The 19359-nt window shown below is 43.3% G+C and overlaps 1 protein-coding gene across 1 annotated transcript; it reads left to right on the top strand.

Annotated features, from left to right (window-relative positions):
- The first annotated feature begins 613 nt into the window (after positions 1-613).
- LOC104475442 (protein mono-ADP-ribosyltransferase PARP12) lies at positions 614-14176 on the top strand. The gene is made up of 12 exons (XM_086754525.1): positions 614-945; positions 2058-2193; positions 3283-3577; positions 4567-4665; positions 5426-5549; positions 7146-7341; positions 7966-8086; positions 9561-9657; positions 10651-10729; positions 12059-12189; positions 12893-13044; positions 13896-14176. Exons 1-12 carry the CDS (start codon positions 614-616, stop codon positions 14168-14170), a joined length of 2037 nt encoding a protein of 678 aa, XP_086610651.1. The 3' UTR covers positions 14171-14176.
- Positions 14177-19359: the final 5183 nt, after the last annotated feature.

The raw sequence follows: 19359 nt of genomic DNA on the forward strand, positions 1-19359 counted from the left end.
AGCCCAACAAGGACCCCTGAGGGACGCCACTAGTCACTAGTTTCCACTTGGACATTGAGCCGTTGACCACCACTCTCTGAATGTGGAGTAGAGAGGCGAAGGTCCCTCATGCAGCACCCCTGTGCATTGCTCACTCCCTCCCTGCAGTCAGGTGAAAAAAAACAAAACCAAACCACAAAACAAACCACATCCCAAACCCCACTGAAGAGATGTCAAAGCTTTTTGGGTGACCCTGGGTTTCTGGGAGCTGAAGGGAGACTCCGGCCTTGCGAGCAGCACGGTGTGGGCGCCTCAAGTGCCCGGGACCTCTCTCAAGGCCTGTCCCCTCAGCGATGTCCCCTCCGGGCGGCCCAGCCCCGGGGCATGAGGGGCTGCTGCCGCCCGGGCCAGGAACAAGACGCGGCACCGGGACAGGACGGGACGGGACGGGGCAGGGCAGGGCGGGGCAGGAGGGCAGCGCACCCGACTCCGCGCCCAGCCCCTCCCCGGGGCGGCCATCCGCGCAGCCCGAGCACCACCCGCCCATGCCCGGCGCCGCTGGTTTTGTTTTCGTTTCCTCATCCCGGCGTCTGCAGCTTTCCCGGGGCGGGGCCGCCCGCGTAGAGCAGCAGCCATGGCGCTCGCCGCTCAAGCGCTGCAAGTGCTGTGCGCCCGCGGCGGCTGCCTGGAGCAGGATGAGCTCCATCGGCTGCTGCCGGGCCGGCCCACGAAGGAGCAGCTGGCGCTGCTGCTGCGGGACGCGGAGCGCTTCACGCTGGTGCGGCGGCCCGGCGAGGCGGCGGCGGCAGGGGCAGGGGCAGGGGCAGGGGCGGAGGTGGTGGTGGTGGTGGCTACCAGCCCCGTGCGGCTGTGCCAGGAGCAGGGCGCGGGCTGCCCGGGGCTGTGCGGGCGGCTGCACCTCTGCAAGTATCGCCTGAAGGGGCTCTGCCGCAACCAGCAGGCGAGGTGAGGGGCGGGGAGGGGGGGGCGGGACGGGGTCCCTCCATCACCGCCCGGGGCTGCCGGCGGGGACACCCCCACGCCCCGGGCCGGGCGCTGCCCGGGGGCCGTGTGCTGCTTCTTGCCCCGGGGCGCCGTTGCCGTCCGCGGAGCCCCCTTTCCCCTCGGCGGCCTCTTCTCCCCGCAGGGGCCGGAGCCTGACCAGGCCTTACGGTGCTCTGCGGCGGCCTGTGCTGGCTGCCCCGTAGCCGTTAGTTGCGCTCAACCAAGCGCGGTTGTGGGAAAGAGAAGTGTTTTGGAGAGGAAAGTGTTACTGCCACGAGCCGCGGTGGTACCGGTAGCGGGGCGGGGGGATGCGGGGAGGGTGGGCTGCGACCGCTTCCGCCTCCCTCGGTGCAGGCGGGTGGCGGCTGGGAGCTTGGGCCTGGAACTGGCCTGGCCTGCGGGGTGAGAGGGGCTCCGCCTCGGCCTTGCGCTCCGTGTGGACCCTTCAGTGGAAGGAGGCTTCAGTAGAGGCCTCGCTGCTCCTTTACGTATTGGAAATGCCCCCTTTTTTCTTTTTTTCTTTTTTTCTTTTTTTTTTTTTTTCTTTTTTTTTTTTAAAGGAGAGAGACACAGGCGGTTGTTTCACAGACTTAGAGTTGCAACACTTCCTACCTAACTCACCACCCAGCTTCTGGGGCTTCACCCCCCTCCACAGTAGGGCCCGTGCGGGGGTGAAGGCTTTGCCCCCCCCTCCCCACACAACAGATGTGGGTGCTTTGTGCTGCGTTAAGTTGTGGAAGGTGCTTGTCGATTTGAGTGGGAGGGAGCGTTGCTCTGGTGTTCTGGTGTCTTTTCGTGCATGATTGTGAGCTGCAGGTCAAAAGTGCCAATATTGTCACACTACACTAATTTTATAATGACTGTAAATCAGAAATAGCGTGGCAGTTATCCTCAGAGTAATTAAGTAAGCTGCTTAGCAAATCACATAATTACTTTATAAAGGAGTGCTACAGATTTTCCTGAAACCAGCTAATTTGGTGTGCTTTTTAAATTTTTCAGTGTAATATTGGTGGAGTAGCAAAATAGTGCTAGTCTCTTATGCTCATTTTGCACTTGGGTTTCTTAACTTGTAGGAAGGAATGCAAGTTTGTTCACAACTTCCACTCAGACCACAATCTCCTTGTTCTAAAACAGTACGGACTTGAGAATTTAGGCAGTGCTGAACTTCGCCAGCTTCTGCTTCAAAATGACCCTTCCCTCTTACCAGAGGTGAGTAGTAGTGTGACTGTTTCTTAGCCTTGTGTTTTGGTGAGCACCACAAAGTGGAAGAGGCTTGATAGTAGATGGAGATGTTAGGTGTCGGTTTAGTTAGCATGATGCAAATATGAAACTTTAAATCTGCGTCCTCTGTTCTCATCTGTGATGGGTTGACCCCAGCTGGCAGCTAAGCACTCGCGTAGCCCCTTACTCACTCCCTTCTCCCCTGGCCGCAGCAGGATGTGTGAGAGAAAACAAGACGAACAAAAGTAACAAAACTTGTGGATAGAGATAGACAGTTTAGCAAGTGGAGGAAAGAGGGAAGAAAACAAGTGTTGCAAACAAAGTTAGTCACCACCTCCCACAAGCAGACCGATTCCCAGCAACTCTCTGAGTGAGGGCCACCTTGTAAGAAGGACCCACTTCCTCCTTCTCCCTCCATTTTTAAAAATTTTAGAACATGACATTATGTGGCATGGGATATCCCTTTGGCCAGTTTGGGCTAGCTGTCCCAGCTGTGCCCTTTCTAGGCTTCTTGCCCTCCCCCAGCCTACCCAGGTTGGAGAGGACAGAGTGGAGAAAAAGAGAAAGCCTTGACACTGTGTGAGCCCTGCTCAACAGCAGCTGAAACATCAGTGTGTTATCAGCACTGTTTTGGTCACAAATCCAAAACAGCACGGTGTGGTCTGCTGTGAAGAAAGTTAACTCAGTCCCAGCCAGACCCAGTACCTCTTACCATCAAATTCAGGTCAAAAAAAGTTCACTGTTCCAAAACTAGAAAACCAAAGAGCTCGGGTAAGTGACACAATAAAATCCACTCTTCTACATTTATGGGACTTAGAACAAAATCCCATCTGCTTGAGAATATCTGTGAGATGGTTGTTGTCTGTTGAAAGATCTTTCTAGACAGTATCAGGGGAAAGGAAAAACTATCAAGTAATCAATTGGAAAATAAGAAGAAAGAAGAAACTTGTATAAGTCTTTTAAATGCAAATGTAAACATGTAGCTGTAAAAATTTGAAAATCGTTAATTCAAAGAGTCTTATATGAGCACATTGTACTTTAATCTTTACAATTCTTTCTTTTTTTCCTCTACCCAAGGTCTGCTCACATTATAACAAAGGCGATGGACCTTATGGATCTTGTACCTATAAGAAGATCTGCACCAAACTCCATGTTTGCCAGTACTTTTTGCAGGGACAGTGCAGATTTGGCAGCAGCTGCAAGCGATCCCATGACTTATTAAAGTCAGAATGTTACGAGAAACTGGAGAGACAGGGAATGAGCTCAAACATTATTGAGAAACTACCCTCCATTTACAGGAATATGTATGACATAAAAAATGGCAACAGGAAGATGTATGACATAGAAGATGCCAAGTCTTCACCATGCAAAGGTAAGTAATATCTTTTGAAAACAGTAGAAGAAGAGTCACTATAGTGAATGTAACATTCTCACAGATGTCATTAAGAAAAAGAGAACTGAATTCAAGTCTTGGTGTGTCTTTTAGGAGGGACCTTGCACCTGTCTCATTGACAGAGATTAGTGTCTGACAAGTGAAGTGGATTTCAAGGCAGTACGGGTTCCTAAGAAATGAAGTGCTTGGTGTTTATAAAAATCCTAAATTTGGAGTTAGAAAAGCATAACGAGAACTGGATATGTGGAGATCTATAATTTTTTTTTCTTGGTAAAAAACATAAATGAGGGTAGAGAACTGTTTAAGAATAGGGGTGGCATTTACTTGTGTGATTATAAACTACTTTATCATTTTTTTTCTTTCATGTAGCTATTGTCTAGCACAAGAATTCACAGCGCTATCCTCGTTACTTCTCAGAGATGTAATATTTTGTTTGTTCTTTCTTTTGAAGTTCCTTAGAATTGTGAGTTAAATATAACTTAGTATGGAAGAAAAGGATAATAGAATGGAAAATCCAAGCGTGCATGTGTGTGTTCATCTCTGCTATTCTCCCTGCAGTTTCTTTTTCCCTTCTGTGTTTCCTGCAGTGTGCTTTAATTTACAGAAATATCAAATTTTGAGACTTCGAATCTCATAGCTGCCAGTGTGAGCAGCTCTGTAGAATGCACGGTTCACTCAAGTCCATCTAGAAATGTAAAGGCATTGAATTCTATTCTTATTTTGTGGTGATAGCTAAAAACTGCATCAGAGGAATTCAGCAGTTACAGGGAAGTAGAGTTCAGAAAGGGTGCATAAAGGATAGGACTTATGATACAAAGTTATCAAAGACTTTGGTGTCTTTCTGGAGGTGAATGCAGTTACGTAGTTATTAACACTGGTTTTAGGCATCTTCCCTACCCAGAGATGCGCTTCTCAGAGGACTTGTTGAAACAAAGTGTGTTAATAAGGCTTGTAATTCCCCCCTCTAGAGAGAAAACACAGCTCTGGCCGAGACTCCTCAACTACAAATGATGATGAATCGGAACAGATCTGTTTATATCATCTATACAGAAGTTGTGTCTTTAAAGGTAGGTTGTGACTGTAGCAAGTTCAGTTTATTTTCCTTTCCTCATAAAAAGAAAGTGATAGACACCTGTCACAGAAAGGGGAAACTTCAGACCTAATGCTTATCTTTGGTTAAGTCTCATGGTAATCTTGAGTGCTGGTGATGTGATCTTCACTCCTGTTGAGGAGTGACTGCATACTGACTCTTCAAATGATTTCTGAGTAACACTTGTGATACCTGGGCCACTGCTACTACGACTTTTGTTCCTGGTGAGGCTTGGATCTTTAGAGACTTATTGAAGTCTCTGAATGAGCTGCCTCCTATCCTAAAACTAAGCACTGTTGTGTTGGTTTTTTTTCGCCTCAGTAATACCAGTTTGAGACTAAGTGGTTAAGCATAGATGTTTGAGTCTTCACTGTTATTCTGTATATGAAATAATAGCCTTGTATGAGCTTGTGATCTCGAGTCATTGTCAATTTTTGTCTCTGAAACTAAGAAGACACAATGGTCCTTCACCACTGAGCTCCTGTTAGCAATTTTGATGCACAATGAGAATCTAGTAGGTACAGAAACTGAACTTCTGCCTTAGGTCAAAAATTGAGTTTTGCTTGCTCACACTGAAAAACTCTAACTACTGCTTGTAATAATTCCAGAGGTGAACACTTTCTATAGCTATGCATTTGATACTTTCACCAGCTAGGTGTACAGCCTTGAAATGTTGGAGCTTTTCTCATAGCCTGTAAAAATAATGCATCTCTTACTTTATTTTTAATCTATTATAGACAAGTGTATCAGAACTCATTTTCACTTGCCATATAGATGGCAGATCTCTGATGGTAACACCTGGAAGGACTTGAAGAATATGGAAGAAATAGAAAAAGCATATTGTGACCCCCATAATACCAGGTATAAACTCTTACAAAATCTAATGATTTTTGGAGTTTGCTATATTGGACCAGACCCTTAGTGGCTATAAATCGCTACAATTCTGTTGCAATCATTTCGTAAGTAGCTTCATTTGATGTTCTACTGACTTCGCTTTGATGATCTGCTGTTGCTGGAGATCTGATCTGTTGTGACTTACTTATGCTTGGAGTCTGTATAAGACCCTCTGGGTTACCATACTGGGTTTGGCTGAGATGGAGTTAACTTTCTTCATAGCAGCCCATATAGTGCTGTGTTCTGGATTTGTGACTTGAACAGTGCTGATAATGCACGGGTGTTTTAGGTGTTGCTGAGCCATCCTTGCCCAGGGTCAAGGCTTTCTCTTTTTCCCACTCTGCCTGGAGGTGGGCAAGGGGTTGGGAGAGGAGCAGCCAGGAAAGCTGACCTGAACTGATTGAAGGTATCTTCTATACCATATAACATCATGCTCAGCAAGAAAACCTGAGGCAGAGGGAGAAGAGGATTGGGTTTTTGGTTTCCAAGGTGGCTGGTTTGGAGGCTGGCTGAGCTTTAGACTGCCTGTGGGAGGTGGTGAGCAATTTGCTTTGCTTTATCAATTTATTTATTTATGTTTTTATTTACACCCTCTTCCCCCTTCACCTATTGAACTGCCTTTATATTGACCCACAACTTTCCTCATTTTTGCCCTTTCTATTTTCTGTCCTCTGTCATGCAGAGGAGGGAGTGCGAGCGAGCAGCTGTGTCACTGGCCAATCAACCCACCATAGTTATTTTATGTGACTGACCCATAGACTCTAGTATGCTTTGCTGTGAAAAAAAGTATAAATGCTTCCTACTGCTGCTCCCATAGGAAGTCTTAATCCTCACTGAGAATGGCTGGAAAACTGCAGAGAATGGTGATTTTTATCACAAGTACTTGTGGGAATTTGTCTTTGGTTAGAGCTTGTCAATACACACCTCAGGATTAGAAGTAACCTTCTCTTTCACCTTTTGAGATGAAGAATGAAAAGGTAGCATGAGATTTGCCCCTCCCGCCCCCTTTTCCCCCAGTCCATATTGTGGAATACCTTGTGTACCTGGAGAGAGAGATACTCTTGGGTGCAGAGAACCATTAAGAATATGGAAATATCTTTAAGAATTTGTAACTGGTTATGTAGCACGAAGAGAGTATTGGAAGGGGCTCATACCAGTATGCTGTGTCCCACGCTGGAGAATTTACCTAGTCCTCTTATGTTCTGTTAGAGGCTCTTTGAAGCTGTGCTGAAGTTATGACACTGTTTGGTTTAGAATATAGTTTGTTAGCAAGAAGAAGACAGAGTACATTTTCCACTGTTTCTGTTCATTTTATGTAACTCACTAATTTACCAGTTGATAACGGTTACTGCACATGGAACCAATGTGAGATGTAATACTGTAATGCAAAATATGTACAAACACAAGACAGAACTGGGATTGTTGTGGAAACTGCAGGTTTGTGTTCTGCTTTTGAGTGATGTTGACTTAGTTTGCAAATTTGTGGTGAGCTTCTGAACCTGTGTGTAAAATTTCACAAACAGTTCTGATTTTTTGTTTCTCCTTTTTTTTTTTTTTTTATAGATTTAATAATGGTGTTACTGAAAGTGGCTCTGTCTTGTCGTGTATCTGTTTTCTGAATATGTGCTGTGGGTTTGCAAAGGTTAGACGTCTTTCTACAGCCTCCTCTGTGACCAAACCCCCTCACTTCATTCTTACAACAGAATGGGTCTGGTACTGGAAAGATGAATATGACCTGTGGCAGGAGTATGGAAAAAAAGTAAGTGAATGTGGAGAAATGAGGAGACTCTCAACTCCGTGTTAAAAGCACAGAACTACTGAAAAGTACACAGTATTTATATCCTCCACCTTTTTTGTCAACCTCTCCCTCCCTCCCTCCCATTTGTGCTGTACAGATGGACTTTAGAGGCCTAATGGGGTAATTTCCCTGTGAATTTGATTGGTTCAGGTAGAGGAGTGCTCACTGGTGAGTCACAAGTGTTATTAACAGATAATTCTTCAGTGAGTCATGTCAGATAGGATCACACTAATAGATTATTTTCAATGCTCCTGACTAAAACTCTTTTTCTGAGGTTCCAGTAGTACTCTGTGCATCTTTGCTAAGGTCTAGTTGGTGAATGTGTAGTCTCAGTAGTAGCATTCACCACATGCACTTTGCAATGTAATTTTAGGCTTCCTAACACTGCTTGGTTTGTTTCAGGGGTAGTTTCAACTGTTTAATATGTGGCTTTTGCCAGAAAGCCACTATCATGCACAAAGGCTGATACATACTGCAGTCACCATGTTATATGACAATTGTTAGATTTTAAACTTGGTTGTATACAACAGACTGGAAGAATCTTTTTTTTTTTTTTTTTTTTTCCCTTTGTTTTTGTCCTAACAGGATGAGGATCATGTAGCTGCCAATGTCTCCAGTGAAGATCTGGAGAAAGCTTATATAGCCAGAGGTTCTCCAAAGCTGAACTTCACGGCTGGAAGACATGAATATGAACTCAATTTTGGAGGTAGGCTCGGTTCCATTTGCTTTGTTTTTTTATTTTTGTTTTCTCCCATCCTCCCTCCCTCCCAGGTCTTCCCTGGTTTTAAACTACCTTACTGCAGGAGGGAAGATAGAGAAATTTGAACTTTTAACTGTGACGCTTACAGAGACACAGCTATCAAAGTTCTCAGGAGAAGAGCTGTTCACATAAGCAAAGTAACATTCCTGTTCCTTCAGACCTTTTATTTTTGAGAAGTTATTGTTTTAGGTTTCAAAATGTCTACCAGCAGGTCCAAGTGTGACATTGCCATGGTTGCTATCACCAACATAAATGGTGAGAAACTTCTGCAAGCCAGCCTCTGGTCTGCTTTAATCACTTGCTTGCAGAAAGACGAATACTTGGGCAAGGTGTAGGGTCCAGGCAATCCTTAACATTGCAAGATTTACATACCTATTTTCTTTTCATAGCTCTGCCTGTCTGAAAAGCTGAGGAAATACATTGACTATGTCAAAGTAGGAAGATGCGTTTCCCAAAAGTTCAGGAAATTTGAGCCAGTTGTGATAGCAGTGTCAGTGGTAGTGGGTATCAGGCTGCCTAGATTGTCATTTTGGTGTAGCTGCCTTTGATCCAACTCTCCATCACTGTCTCATTCTTTGTGGAAAAAAAAAATAAGCAGAAGAGCATGTGATACGTTGTTTATGATTCAACTGAAAGCAATGCTGTAACCTTCTCTATAGGCTGGGGAAAGTCATGTGGCTTAGAAGGGAAAATTGCATAGTAAATCAATCCTTTTTCTAAGGTTTGGGCTTTTTTAGTAACTTAGGTGAACATACACAATGTAGAAAATAAATTTTGGAATATGTCTAGGCTTAGTGGTGCCAAGAAGTTTTTTCATTTGTTTTCTTCCTGTGTATCTCTCTCTGAAGATGAAGCCTCATTCTCCTGGCTGCTACTGACTCTTAGTTGCTAGTATGATGTGGCAGTAACTACAGAGGTTCCAAGATCCAGAAATAATGCCTCTAAAATTCAGGTTGCTGTGACTAATTTTGATAAAAATTAATGGCCTGTGGTAGTTGTTGGGTTTTATTTATAGGGTTTGAAATCCACAGCTACATGTAGGAAAACAGTATTTTGATTTCAAATTGAGAACGAGGGGATGCAATCCATGGAGCAGAAGTAGATACTTATTTTACAATGATCCTTTTCAGTTAAGTGTGGCTAATGGAACAATGAAGGGAAAATAGCCACCAGTGTCTATCGTTCTTTCTAAAGTTAAGAGCAAAACTGAAACTAAAATCCTTCTCGGTGATTTGTACAGACAGACGGTGGGTTCCACATCCTGCTCTGACTTCCCTTTGTGTAGCAAGAAAAAAAGCTCAGTGCCTTTTTGCCGACATTTTTGACAAAATAACTTGGTGGCAAGTTTTGCTGCGATGTGAAGGCTTTCTAAAACATCTTCCTGATTGTTCAGTGGTTTATTTTTATTTTTTTTTCCCAGCCATGATTCAGAAAAACCTTCGCTACACAACAGAGAGAAGGATTTGCAGAAGACCTAAATTTGTCTCTCAAACAGAGGTAGAAAAGACAAGAGCAAGGTAAATTGCAACTCCTCATTCTGAGGTGATGGATTTAGTGCATTTTGAATGCAGTGTCTTCCAAGGGTGTAAATAAGGTGAAGGAGTAGCTGTTAAGGCAATTGTAAAAGAAATTGAGAGGGCAAGGGACATACATCTCCTACAGCATCTAACCAGGGCAGTATTGCAGCCTGGCCAACAGTTTTCAAGAAGCTCAGGAGCCTGGGGGTGAAGGAAGTTTGGGCTTGGCCATAGAGAGTCTGGAAGCATAGAAAAGAATTCAACAGCAGCAATGTTGTAGGGAGCTGTTGATTAGAGGGAGCTATCTGATTAGATACAGATGGAAGCAGTAACTTTTATGCATACTAACCCTTTCTGACACCTCAGATCAGTGATTTTCAAAGCTAAGTACAAGTTTATAAACAATTATTTTGAGAACAACCAGAGAACCTGAGACTAAAGTAGTAGTTGTTGCAGGTGGAGCAAAAGGTGGGAGTCTGCAAGGGGAGAAGTTTTATATAATGACACGTAACAGCCAACTTTCCAACTTTTTAAATGCATTCCCTTGCAGCACAGAGTGCTTGCTTAAACAACACAGAAAAGAGCAGCTAAACACACTGATTAAAACTGGGGTGGAAGTAGAGGGGAGGGCTATATCTATCCTGTTTATATCCTATGATACTGGATGCATTTTTATTTATCTAGCCCAGTGTAGCAGAGCATACATTCAACTCTTTGCAACTAAGAGAACTACTTTCATGTGTTTAGTTCAGTGTATATTTTTTTTTTATTTCTCATTTGGCAACTTGCTTCCTGCCATAAGTTGTGACACTATGATTTAGAACAAATATTTTCATGTACTGAACTGAAAAGACAATTTTTAAATATATCTGAATATGTTCAGTTGCCTATATTCTCCCTAAACTTGGCAGAAATGTTTATTATTATATGTACATAAAATGTAGGGATTTGTTTTCTTTTAATTACCTGTTTGTAATGTCTTGTAATGTACAGGGGCTTTAAACATACAGAAATGTATAAGGGCATTCCAGCTCACTGGGACAAATCTGCCCTGCCTGAACTGGGATTCAAGGTTTGTAGCTTTTCGTTTTTTTCTCTCCATCACTTTTGTCACATACAGGTTTGTTACATCACAAGTTCAGTGTTTCTTGTGCCTTTGTAGGTGACTGTTTCTTATGTAATATAATGCAGTGGTGTTGGTAAATTTGAGCTCAATACACACTGGGCAGACCAAGAGGTGAAACTAGACCCAAATTTAAACTAACAAATGGCAATGGTATAACCGGGGCAACATTGACTTTCACTGCTACTATTTATCCCTTTCCTTGGGAAATTTGCCTGAGCTTTCTGCTCTATTAGCAAGACTGTTACTGGTGCCCAACATACATAGTTTTGAAGTCCAAGCTGTGCCGATAAAACATCAGAGATAAATCATGCCTCTGAGCTTCAGGGTAGCCATTCCCTGAGCTGTGGATAAGTAGACAGTTGTATGTCTATGGAGCATTGCTGAAATCAGCAGACTTCAGACTGGGATCATTTATGAAAACATGCCATAACTCCAGTGGAGTGAACTTGTTTACCTTTCTAACACACCCAGTTAATACCTACGTGGTTTACCTTTGCTGACTTCCTGTCTGCCTCCACCACCACCTCTGTCAACTGTATTAAATATACCTTCAGAAAAGTTCTTCTTATATGAAGCTTGAAAATTACTAACATGCAAAATGCAAATCCTCAAGAAATTGGCAATAAAAAATAGGGAAGGGTAATGTTGACATTCTTGATGTTCGTAGGGAAAACATGCAAGTAGAAACCTTGCTTGCTTTCAGGACTGTCATGTAAGGAACAGATTTTTTTGGCAGTGTGTCCCTACTCTTCCCTAAAATGGTTGATTGAATAAAACCTTTTCAATTTATTTAAGAAGAGAATAGGCAGTGCAGTTTGTGTTCACTGGCTGTAGGGAGTATAAACTATAAAGATTTAAAAAGCATGGGCGTAGAGGTACTCCTTGATTTGCTGCAACATAAATTCTCCTTTTTTTTTTTATTTATGTGCTAATTTATTCTGTGTATTTAGGTACTGTTTGATATATGCATGCAAATGTATCTTGGCCCAAATATTAAAAGGGGCTGGGTGACTACACAAAAGCATGCAGCTCCATTAATGCTCTATGAGAGAGCAGCCTGGGTGTCTTAAACTTCGGGAGTTAACGTTCCCTAGGTAAGAGCTCACTTTTACAGAGCAGGGATCTCTAATCTGCCTTTTTTCCCAAGAGTATTTTTGTTGCTCGTACCTCTGCTTCACAGAAAAGACTTTAAAAGTCTGGTTAGTGCACTAGGTAGGGTGGCTTTGTTATGATTTAGTAAAAGATGAGAGTAGCTTTTTAATCTTTTCCTTACAGCTGATTGAGCTTGACAGTTCTTCTGAAGAATACAATAAAGTCAAGGTGGACTTTAAACGCACAATGCCCAAAACAGTTATTCAAAGGATCCGTAGAGTTCAGAACCCATCTCTCTGGGAACTGTATCAATGGTATGTGTAAAATACTGCTCTGGTGGGTGTGCATGAAGTTCTTGCAGTTAGCCGTATGCTAAAGATAGATAGACACACGCATTCCTGAAATGCAGCTGCGTTTAAAAATCTGCTTCCACTCCCCCACTGAAATACCTAGCCAGGATCAACATGTAGATAAAGAGCAATCGACAAAACCAAAAGTCAGTCAAGACATAGAGCTTAGAATAGTCAGAGGAGCAATGTGGGAGGAATCCTTGCTCCTGGGTAAGTGGTTCTGACTTCTGCCAGGTCTGTATCTGGGACGGCTGCCTTCCACTGAAGCCTTGAAGCTGGTAATCAGTCACAGCTGGCACAAACAGTCCTTTGTGGCTGGTCAAAACTGAAACAGCCTTCAAAGCTAAGTGCAGAACTCACTGAGGGAAAGCCTTAACTTGGACTCCTGTGTTTAGAAAAAAAAATCATAGTAATATTCCTCCCCCTTTCCCAATAGGCAGTGAATGAAATAATACATTTTTATTATTAAGTATTGGTAGGCAGTTGTGTATAATGGAAGCATGTTTGTACCCAGTTAGACAGCAAGATAGCCTGTGTGCCCAAAGTTTAGTCCTTGATGTAAGGATTTTCAGAATGTACTCTTTATGGAAAATCATCTTTGAATACTAGTGTGGCTGGAACCTGTCTGAACAGTGTGTAACTGCCAAGATGCTGCTTCTGATTGCAGGCAGAAGGAACAAATGCAGAAAAGCAATGGTGGAAAGGCTGCGGATGAGCGATTTTTATTTCATGGCACCAGTAAAAAATACATTGATGCCATCTGTCAGCAAAACTTTGACTGGAGGATCTGTGGCCTTCATGGGACAGTCTACGGCAAAGGTTATTTTTCATCTCTTTCGTTAACCCTAGACTTGCTAGAAAATTCTCAGTAGTTACTGCAGAGGAGTAAAGTTAGAAAGAAGGCTCTCAGCCAATCTACGGCTTATCTTGGTGACAACGTGGACAACATAGCTGACTTTGGCAATGATCATTTGGAGCCAAGGCATACCGAAAGGCTCTCTTAGCCTTTACCTCTGTGCTCCACTCTGTCCTTACAACAAAAGATGAGCTTAGGAGAGGCCACTTCTAGGGACGGTTTCTCTTGTAGTCCAGGCTTACTTCTGTTCCAGTTTCTCCAAGCTCCTACGGGAAGGCAGTGTGGCATTATTTGTTTTTTTTTTTCCCGGGAACATCAATACCATCCTGCTTACAGGCTTTTTTTTCCTTGTTAGCAAATTATATTCCTTTACATTGTCCTGTGTACAGGAAAGGATCAGCATACCAAGGGGAATAGCCAAGAGACGGGCTGGCTGACTGGCTGCCCATCCATTTGAATACTTTGTAACTCAGAAATATTCTGATGAATATTTGTAGCCTCTGTCAGGAGAGGAGGTTGGGTGAGATTGGGGAAGGCGGATGTCTAGGGTCAAGAGGAAATCTTTTTGAGGAATATGATAATGTTACAACATTACTTGTGTGGCTTTTTAACATGTGTGCTGTGAAAACTGAAAGTGTAGGCAATACATAGTGGCCGTTTTCGCTAAGAAGGACACACAGTACAAGAGAAGGCTTTGGAAAGGCCGTCATGAACTGCTTAATGCATCTGCTTATGAATTCGCTTTGACACTGTCTCACTTCCTTCCCTGTGATTTTGGTGTCTTATCAACTCTGTCTTGGTGTCTCTTCTGCAGGGAGCTATTTTGCAAGGGATGCATCTTATTCTGACAACTACTGCAGGGAAGACTCATACCACAAGACCATGTTTCTGGCGCGGGTGCTGGTGGGAGAGTTCACTCTTGGTAATTCTTCTTATGTGCGGCCTCCTTTGAAGGACAACCAAAACTTCTATGACAGTTGTGTGAATAACTCTTCAAACCCTTCTATCTTTGTCATCTTTGAGAAGCAGCAGATTTATCCAGAGTATCTCATAGAATACATTGACCAGGCATTGGCGAAAATGCTATAGCAGCAAAACCTGTCATCAGTATGTTTAGCTGGTATAGACATTTTTTTTAGTATTGGCTTAAGGGAGAAAAAGTTATTTTTAGAAGTTGTGTAATTGGGTAGGTGAGTGTTCAGAAACATTTATTCTCTATCCTTTCTGTGCAATAGAAAATGAGAGAGAAAAAGACACAAAGGATGTCTTAGAATTCTTAAAATCCTATGTCCGTCTCCTATTCTTTAGCAGGTATAATGTTTCCTGGCATTATTAGAGATTTTTAAAAATTTATTAGATGAAGTCACTGATGACTGTAACATGAGGATTGGCTATGAGTGCCAAGTTTAAACAATGTTCAGTTACAATTGTTTCAGGATAGATCTTTACATGTGCTTATTGGTCAGAGGCTGGCTGTTTCTACCTGTTTATCTTTCAACTCCAAATTTGATGAAACTTGCTTTTTCAAATAATCTGTCTCCTGTAACAGCAGCCATTCAAGTGTTTGCAAAGTAGACTGTACAATCTCTGTCTCTGTGCTCAAGTCATTGCATAACTTCTTAGTAGGACTGGTTTTTGTCCCTACTTAATCTTCACCAACAAAGCCCCAAAGATTAAACTTGCTTGTTGAAAAGGAAGAGAGTCTTATTTTCACTTGTTAATTTTTCTCACTTAAAACATGTATAAAAGACATGAAGTATAGCAAAGGTTGCTTGGTGCTGTTCTACTCGGTTGACTCACTCTATCAAATAAATGCTGTATTTTGGGTCTGTGAGAACACAAGTTTTTGGTGACTTTCACTGTGCCTGCAAATGAGACAGTGCTGGCAGGTGCTGAGGGGGAAGAAGGGAAGGCAACTCACCCTGTCATTTAAGAACACCATACTTTGTTTGCACTGCTTGATTAGCAATATCTTGTTTCTGTGGAGCAGCTTTAAGGTTCTCTTACAGCAGTGGGGAAGGACAGTGAGTGACTCTGTCTCATTAGGTGTTCTGCCCCTTTGGTTGCAGGAGATACACTGGTTAACTGTGTAATCAAAGTGTCTTTGGACTTTTTTGCAGGAAAAATGTGCTTACCTGGGGAGTGGTTTTCAGCCACAGAGCTGGAACTTTTAAAAATCTTAAGATTAACTTGAATATTTACTTTTTAATTCCCAGAAAAAAAAAAGGTGTTACTACTGTTGAGCAGTCAGTCTACATGTAAGCAGATAATAAAAAAAACCTTGAACTGTCAAGTATTTCTTTAGGTTAAAGTTGCTGTTGTGTAGATAGATACTTTATCAGAGCTTTAGTGCTCCTAAATGAGTACTTGTTAGCTGTAGTGTACTGCAAAAGCCTTAGGACAGACTCTGTATAGAACAAAAAAAGCTCATCTCTACCTGTATTCTAGAAGCACTTATTTTTAATTTGTCTGGATGATGAGTGACAGCTGTACACTGGGTAACTCTCTGTTACTTCAGCACTGTGAACCAGGAGCTTAGCCATGATTAGCTGGAGTAAGGCTGTGCAGACCTGCTTTTTATATGAACTGTAAAACTAGCAGAATGATATCTAAAGGAGAATACTCTTATTTGTGTTTGAACTTAGTAAAACACAGGATGTGGAAAAGCAAGGTGACTGTATTCTTTCTTTTGAAAGATTGTAATAGAACATATGTGATAAATCTCCCATCAGCAGATGGGCTGATCAGCAACTACATTAATTGAGGAGGATAACATTTATGTATGAAAGCTTTCATACCTGTGCAGAATAAGATTTTTCTGACAAAACAAAAAACATGTTCATGTATAAGTTCATGGCAAATGAGAATACAGGTGGTATGCCTTTCCTCCTCTGAACATAAGCAACATTTCAGCTAAGGACTGAAATAGATAAAGTAATGTTAATCTTTTGCCAGAAAATTGAAACAAACATTTTTTCATGGAAAAAAATTGAGATATTTTTAAATAACATTTATGATGGCTAGTAATATTTTTAAAACCTTTAACTTTATTCTTGGAGGGGATGTGGAAGTATGTGTGTGTATATGTGTAAGTAAAATAACTGGAATGAAATGGCTGTTTGTGTTACTTTGTCATCTGTTATTTCTCCATTAACACACAAAAAAATAAAAGTTACCCTTTTTTCCACTTTTGAAACTGCAGTGGTAACTTTCTTGTGTGTAGTAAATAAACAGATGTTCAAACCACTATATTCCTTGTAATGCTTTTCTCTGTCTCAATACTAAAAACACCATGTTTCACTACGTTGCTGTTGTGGTTTAGCCCTGGTCACCACACAGTTTCTCGCTCACCCTCTCAGCAGGATGGGAGAGAGAATTGGGAGGAAAACTTCAGAGTTGAGATGACGACAGTTTACTAAACTAGCAAAGGAAAATTACAATAATAACAGAATATAAGGGTACTAAAGTACACAAAATGAACAATGCCCGATTTCTCACCACGCGATGTCCCAATGACCGATACAGCCCATCCTGAGAGCGATCAAGGAAACAAAACTGAGCAGCAAGCAAAGGAGTGAAAGGGAGCCGGCAAGGTAGAGGAAATGATGCCAGTGAGCAAGAAAGAGGGATGGATGCCAGGAAGTCAGATACCCACCCTGGCCAGCCCCCACCTATACACTGAGCATGACTTTTATGGCATGGAATACTCTCTTTGGGTCTATAATTGTCTCTCTCCGAGCTTCTTCCATCTGCAGATTAGTGAGACTTGGAAAGCCAGACAGTGTCCTTGGTCTCATTAACAACAACTCATAGCATCAGTGTGTTTATCAACATTCTTCACATATGAAATCCAAAACACACCAGCTACTGAGAGGAAAATTAACTCCATCCCTGCCAAAACCAGGACAGATGCTGAGTTCTTGGAAACTTTCTTAAAGATGCTGCTGTTAAGTAGTGGCGTACCTCTACAGCTGTCTGGATTGCATTTGGAAATAAACAGATTAAAGAGTCATTTGCATTAAATCTAAACTTCAGACAAAAGTTGATAATGAACCTCTTCTCTGAGTGTGGAGGACTTAAGGCAAGAAACTGAGCAGGAACAGTGTAATAATTTCTCATTCACGCCTACACCATGCAAGGAGACAGATATAAGCTGTGAAGGTTGTTTCCTTTTTTGATTACAGAGCCATCCTAGCAAGACAGATGGCAAGGCACCAGAAGCCAAAAAAACTTTGCTATGCCAGTAGTGTGGTATGGAGCACTGTAGCTTATGAATCCCTGACTCCCCTCCTGCTGTGCTGGATGTGGTCTGGCAGCCAGCCAAGGTCAACCCACCACACCATTTAATGAGTTTTACCTGTAGTCAGGTTTATCATGATGTTGTACATAGATTTTGTAAGATGTGGGTGTCAAAAAATCCCATCTGGAACTGGTGGCAGCAAAGGAGTGGCAGTGCACTACTCATTTCAGATACCTGCAGCCTGGCGAAGTAGGGGTGGGCGGTAAGAGGCACATACCAGCTGCGGCAGTGTGCTCAGTGCTGCTTGGCTTGGAGAAGCCTTGCACTTTGCTGCTTAGAAACCATTGCTGAGCGCTGCCTTTGAGCCAACGAGCAAGTGGGAGTTGTAGAAACGCTGCTTTACTTGGACTATTTCTTCCAGCACAAAACCAAGCAGAATGGCTAATTTGTATGGCCTCCTGTGCTGGTTTTGGCTGGGGTAGAGTTAATTCTCTTCATAGTTGCTTGTATGGGGCCGTGTTTTGTGCTAGATAGTGTTGATAACACAGGGATGTTCTGGTTACTGCTGAGAAGTGCTTACACAAAGTCAAGGCCTTTTTCTGCTTCTCACACCACCCCACCAGCAACTAGGCTGGGGGTACACAAGAAGTTGGGACACAGCTGACCCCAACTGACCAAAGGGATATTCCATACCATATGACATCATGCTCAGCATATAAAGCTGGGAGGAAGAATGAGGACGGCAAAGACGTTTGGCGTTAAGGCCCGTGCCAACCTCATGAAGTTCAACCAGGCCAAGTGCAAGGTCCTGCACCTGGGTCATGGCAGCCCCAGGCACAAATACAGGCTGGGCGGGGAATGGATTGAGAGCAGCCCTGAGGAGAAGGACTTGGGAGTGCTGGTGGACGAGAAGCTTAACATGAGCAGGCAATGCGCCCTTGCGGCCCAGAAGGCCAACCGCATCCTGGGCTGCATCAAGAGGAGCGTGGCCAGCAGGTCGAGGGAGGTGATTTTCCCCCTCTACTCTGCCCTGGTGAGACCCTGCCTGGAGTACTGTGTCCAGTTCTGGAGCCCCCAACACAAGAAGGACATGGACCAGTTGGAGAAGGTCCAGAGGAGAGCCACGAAGATGATAAAAGGGCTGGAGCACCTCTCCTGTGAGGACAGGCTGAGAGAGTTGGGGCTGTTCAGCCTGGAGGAGGCTCCGGGGAGACCTGATAGCGGTCTTCCAGTACCTCAAGAGGGCCTACAAGAAAGATGGGGAAAGGCTGTTTAGTAGGGCCTGTTGCGATAGGACGAGAGGTAATGGTTTTAAAATAGAGGGGGGTAGATTTAGATTAGAAATTAGGAAAAATTTTTTTACAATGCGAGTTATAGAACACTGGAACAGGTTGCCCAGAAAGGTGGTGAAGGCCCCATCCCTGGAAACGTTCAAGGCCAGGCTGGATGAGGCTCTGAGCAACCTGATCTAGTCAGGGATGTCCCTGGTCCTTGCAGGGGGGTTGAACTAGATGACCTTTGAAGGTCCCTTCCAACCCTAACCATTCTATGATTCTATGATTTTGTCTTCCCAAGTAACAGTTACACATGATGGAGCCCTGCTTTCCTGGAGATGACTGAACACCTGCCTGCTGATGGGAAGTAGTGAGTGGATTCCTTGGTTTGCTTTGCTTGCATGCACGGCTTTTACTTTACCTGTTAAACTGTCACTACCTCAACCCACAATTTTTCTCACTTTTACTCTTCCAATTCACTCCCCCATCCCACTGGAGAGGGAGTGAGCAAGTGGCTGTGTGGGGCTTAGTTGCTGGCTGGGGTTAAACCATGACACCACAGTTACTGGTGCTTACCATTTCATGGGCCTGAATAGCTCCCTTGCACTTCTTTTTTTCAGGTCTGGTCACAGCTTCATCTCTACTTGCAAAAATTCTGCTCCCTCCTTGAAAGCACCCAGCAGTGCAGCGAGCAAACAGCTTAGAGACGAATCAAATTTCTCACAGTCGGATGAAGAAAAGAGCAGGGCCAGTGCAAACCAAGC

This window comes from Chlamydotis macqueenii, chromosome 1 (assembly GCF_036417535.1).
Source record: "Chlamydotis macqueenii isolate bChlMac1 chromosome 1, bChlMac1.mat, whole genome shotgun sequence".
NCBI classification, from domain to species: Eukaryota; Metazoa; Chordata; class Aves; order Otidiformes; family Otididae; genus Chlamydotis; species Chlamydotis macqueenii.

What these genes read in the sequence shown, in the direction of transcription:
- LOC104475442 (XM_086754525.1), top strand. Translation starts at nt 614, where the DNA reads ATGGCGCTCGCCGCTCAAGCGCTGCAAGTGCTGTGCGCCCGCGGCGGC. An exon ending in ATATGAACTCAATTTTGGAG is followed by an intron (nt 8,087 to 9,560) that starts GTAGGCTCGGTT and finishes TTTTTTTCCCAG; the next exon opens with CCATGATTCAGAAAAACCTT. An exon ending in TGCCTGAACTGGGATTCAAG is followed by an intron (nt 10,730 to 12,058) that starts GTTTGTAGCTTT and finishes TTTTCCTTACAG; the next exon opens with CTGATTGAGCTTGACAGTTC.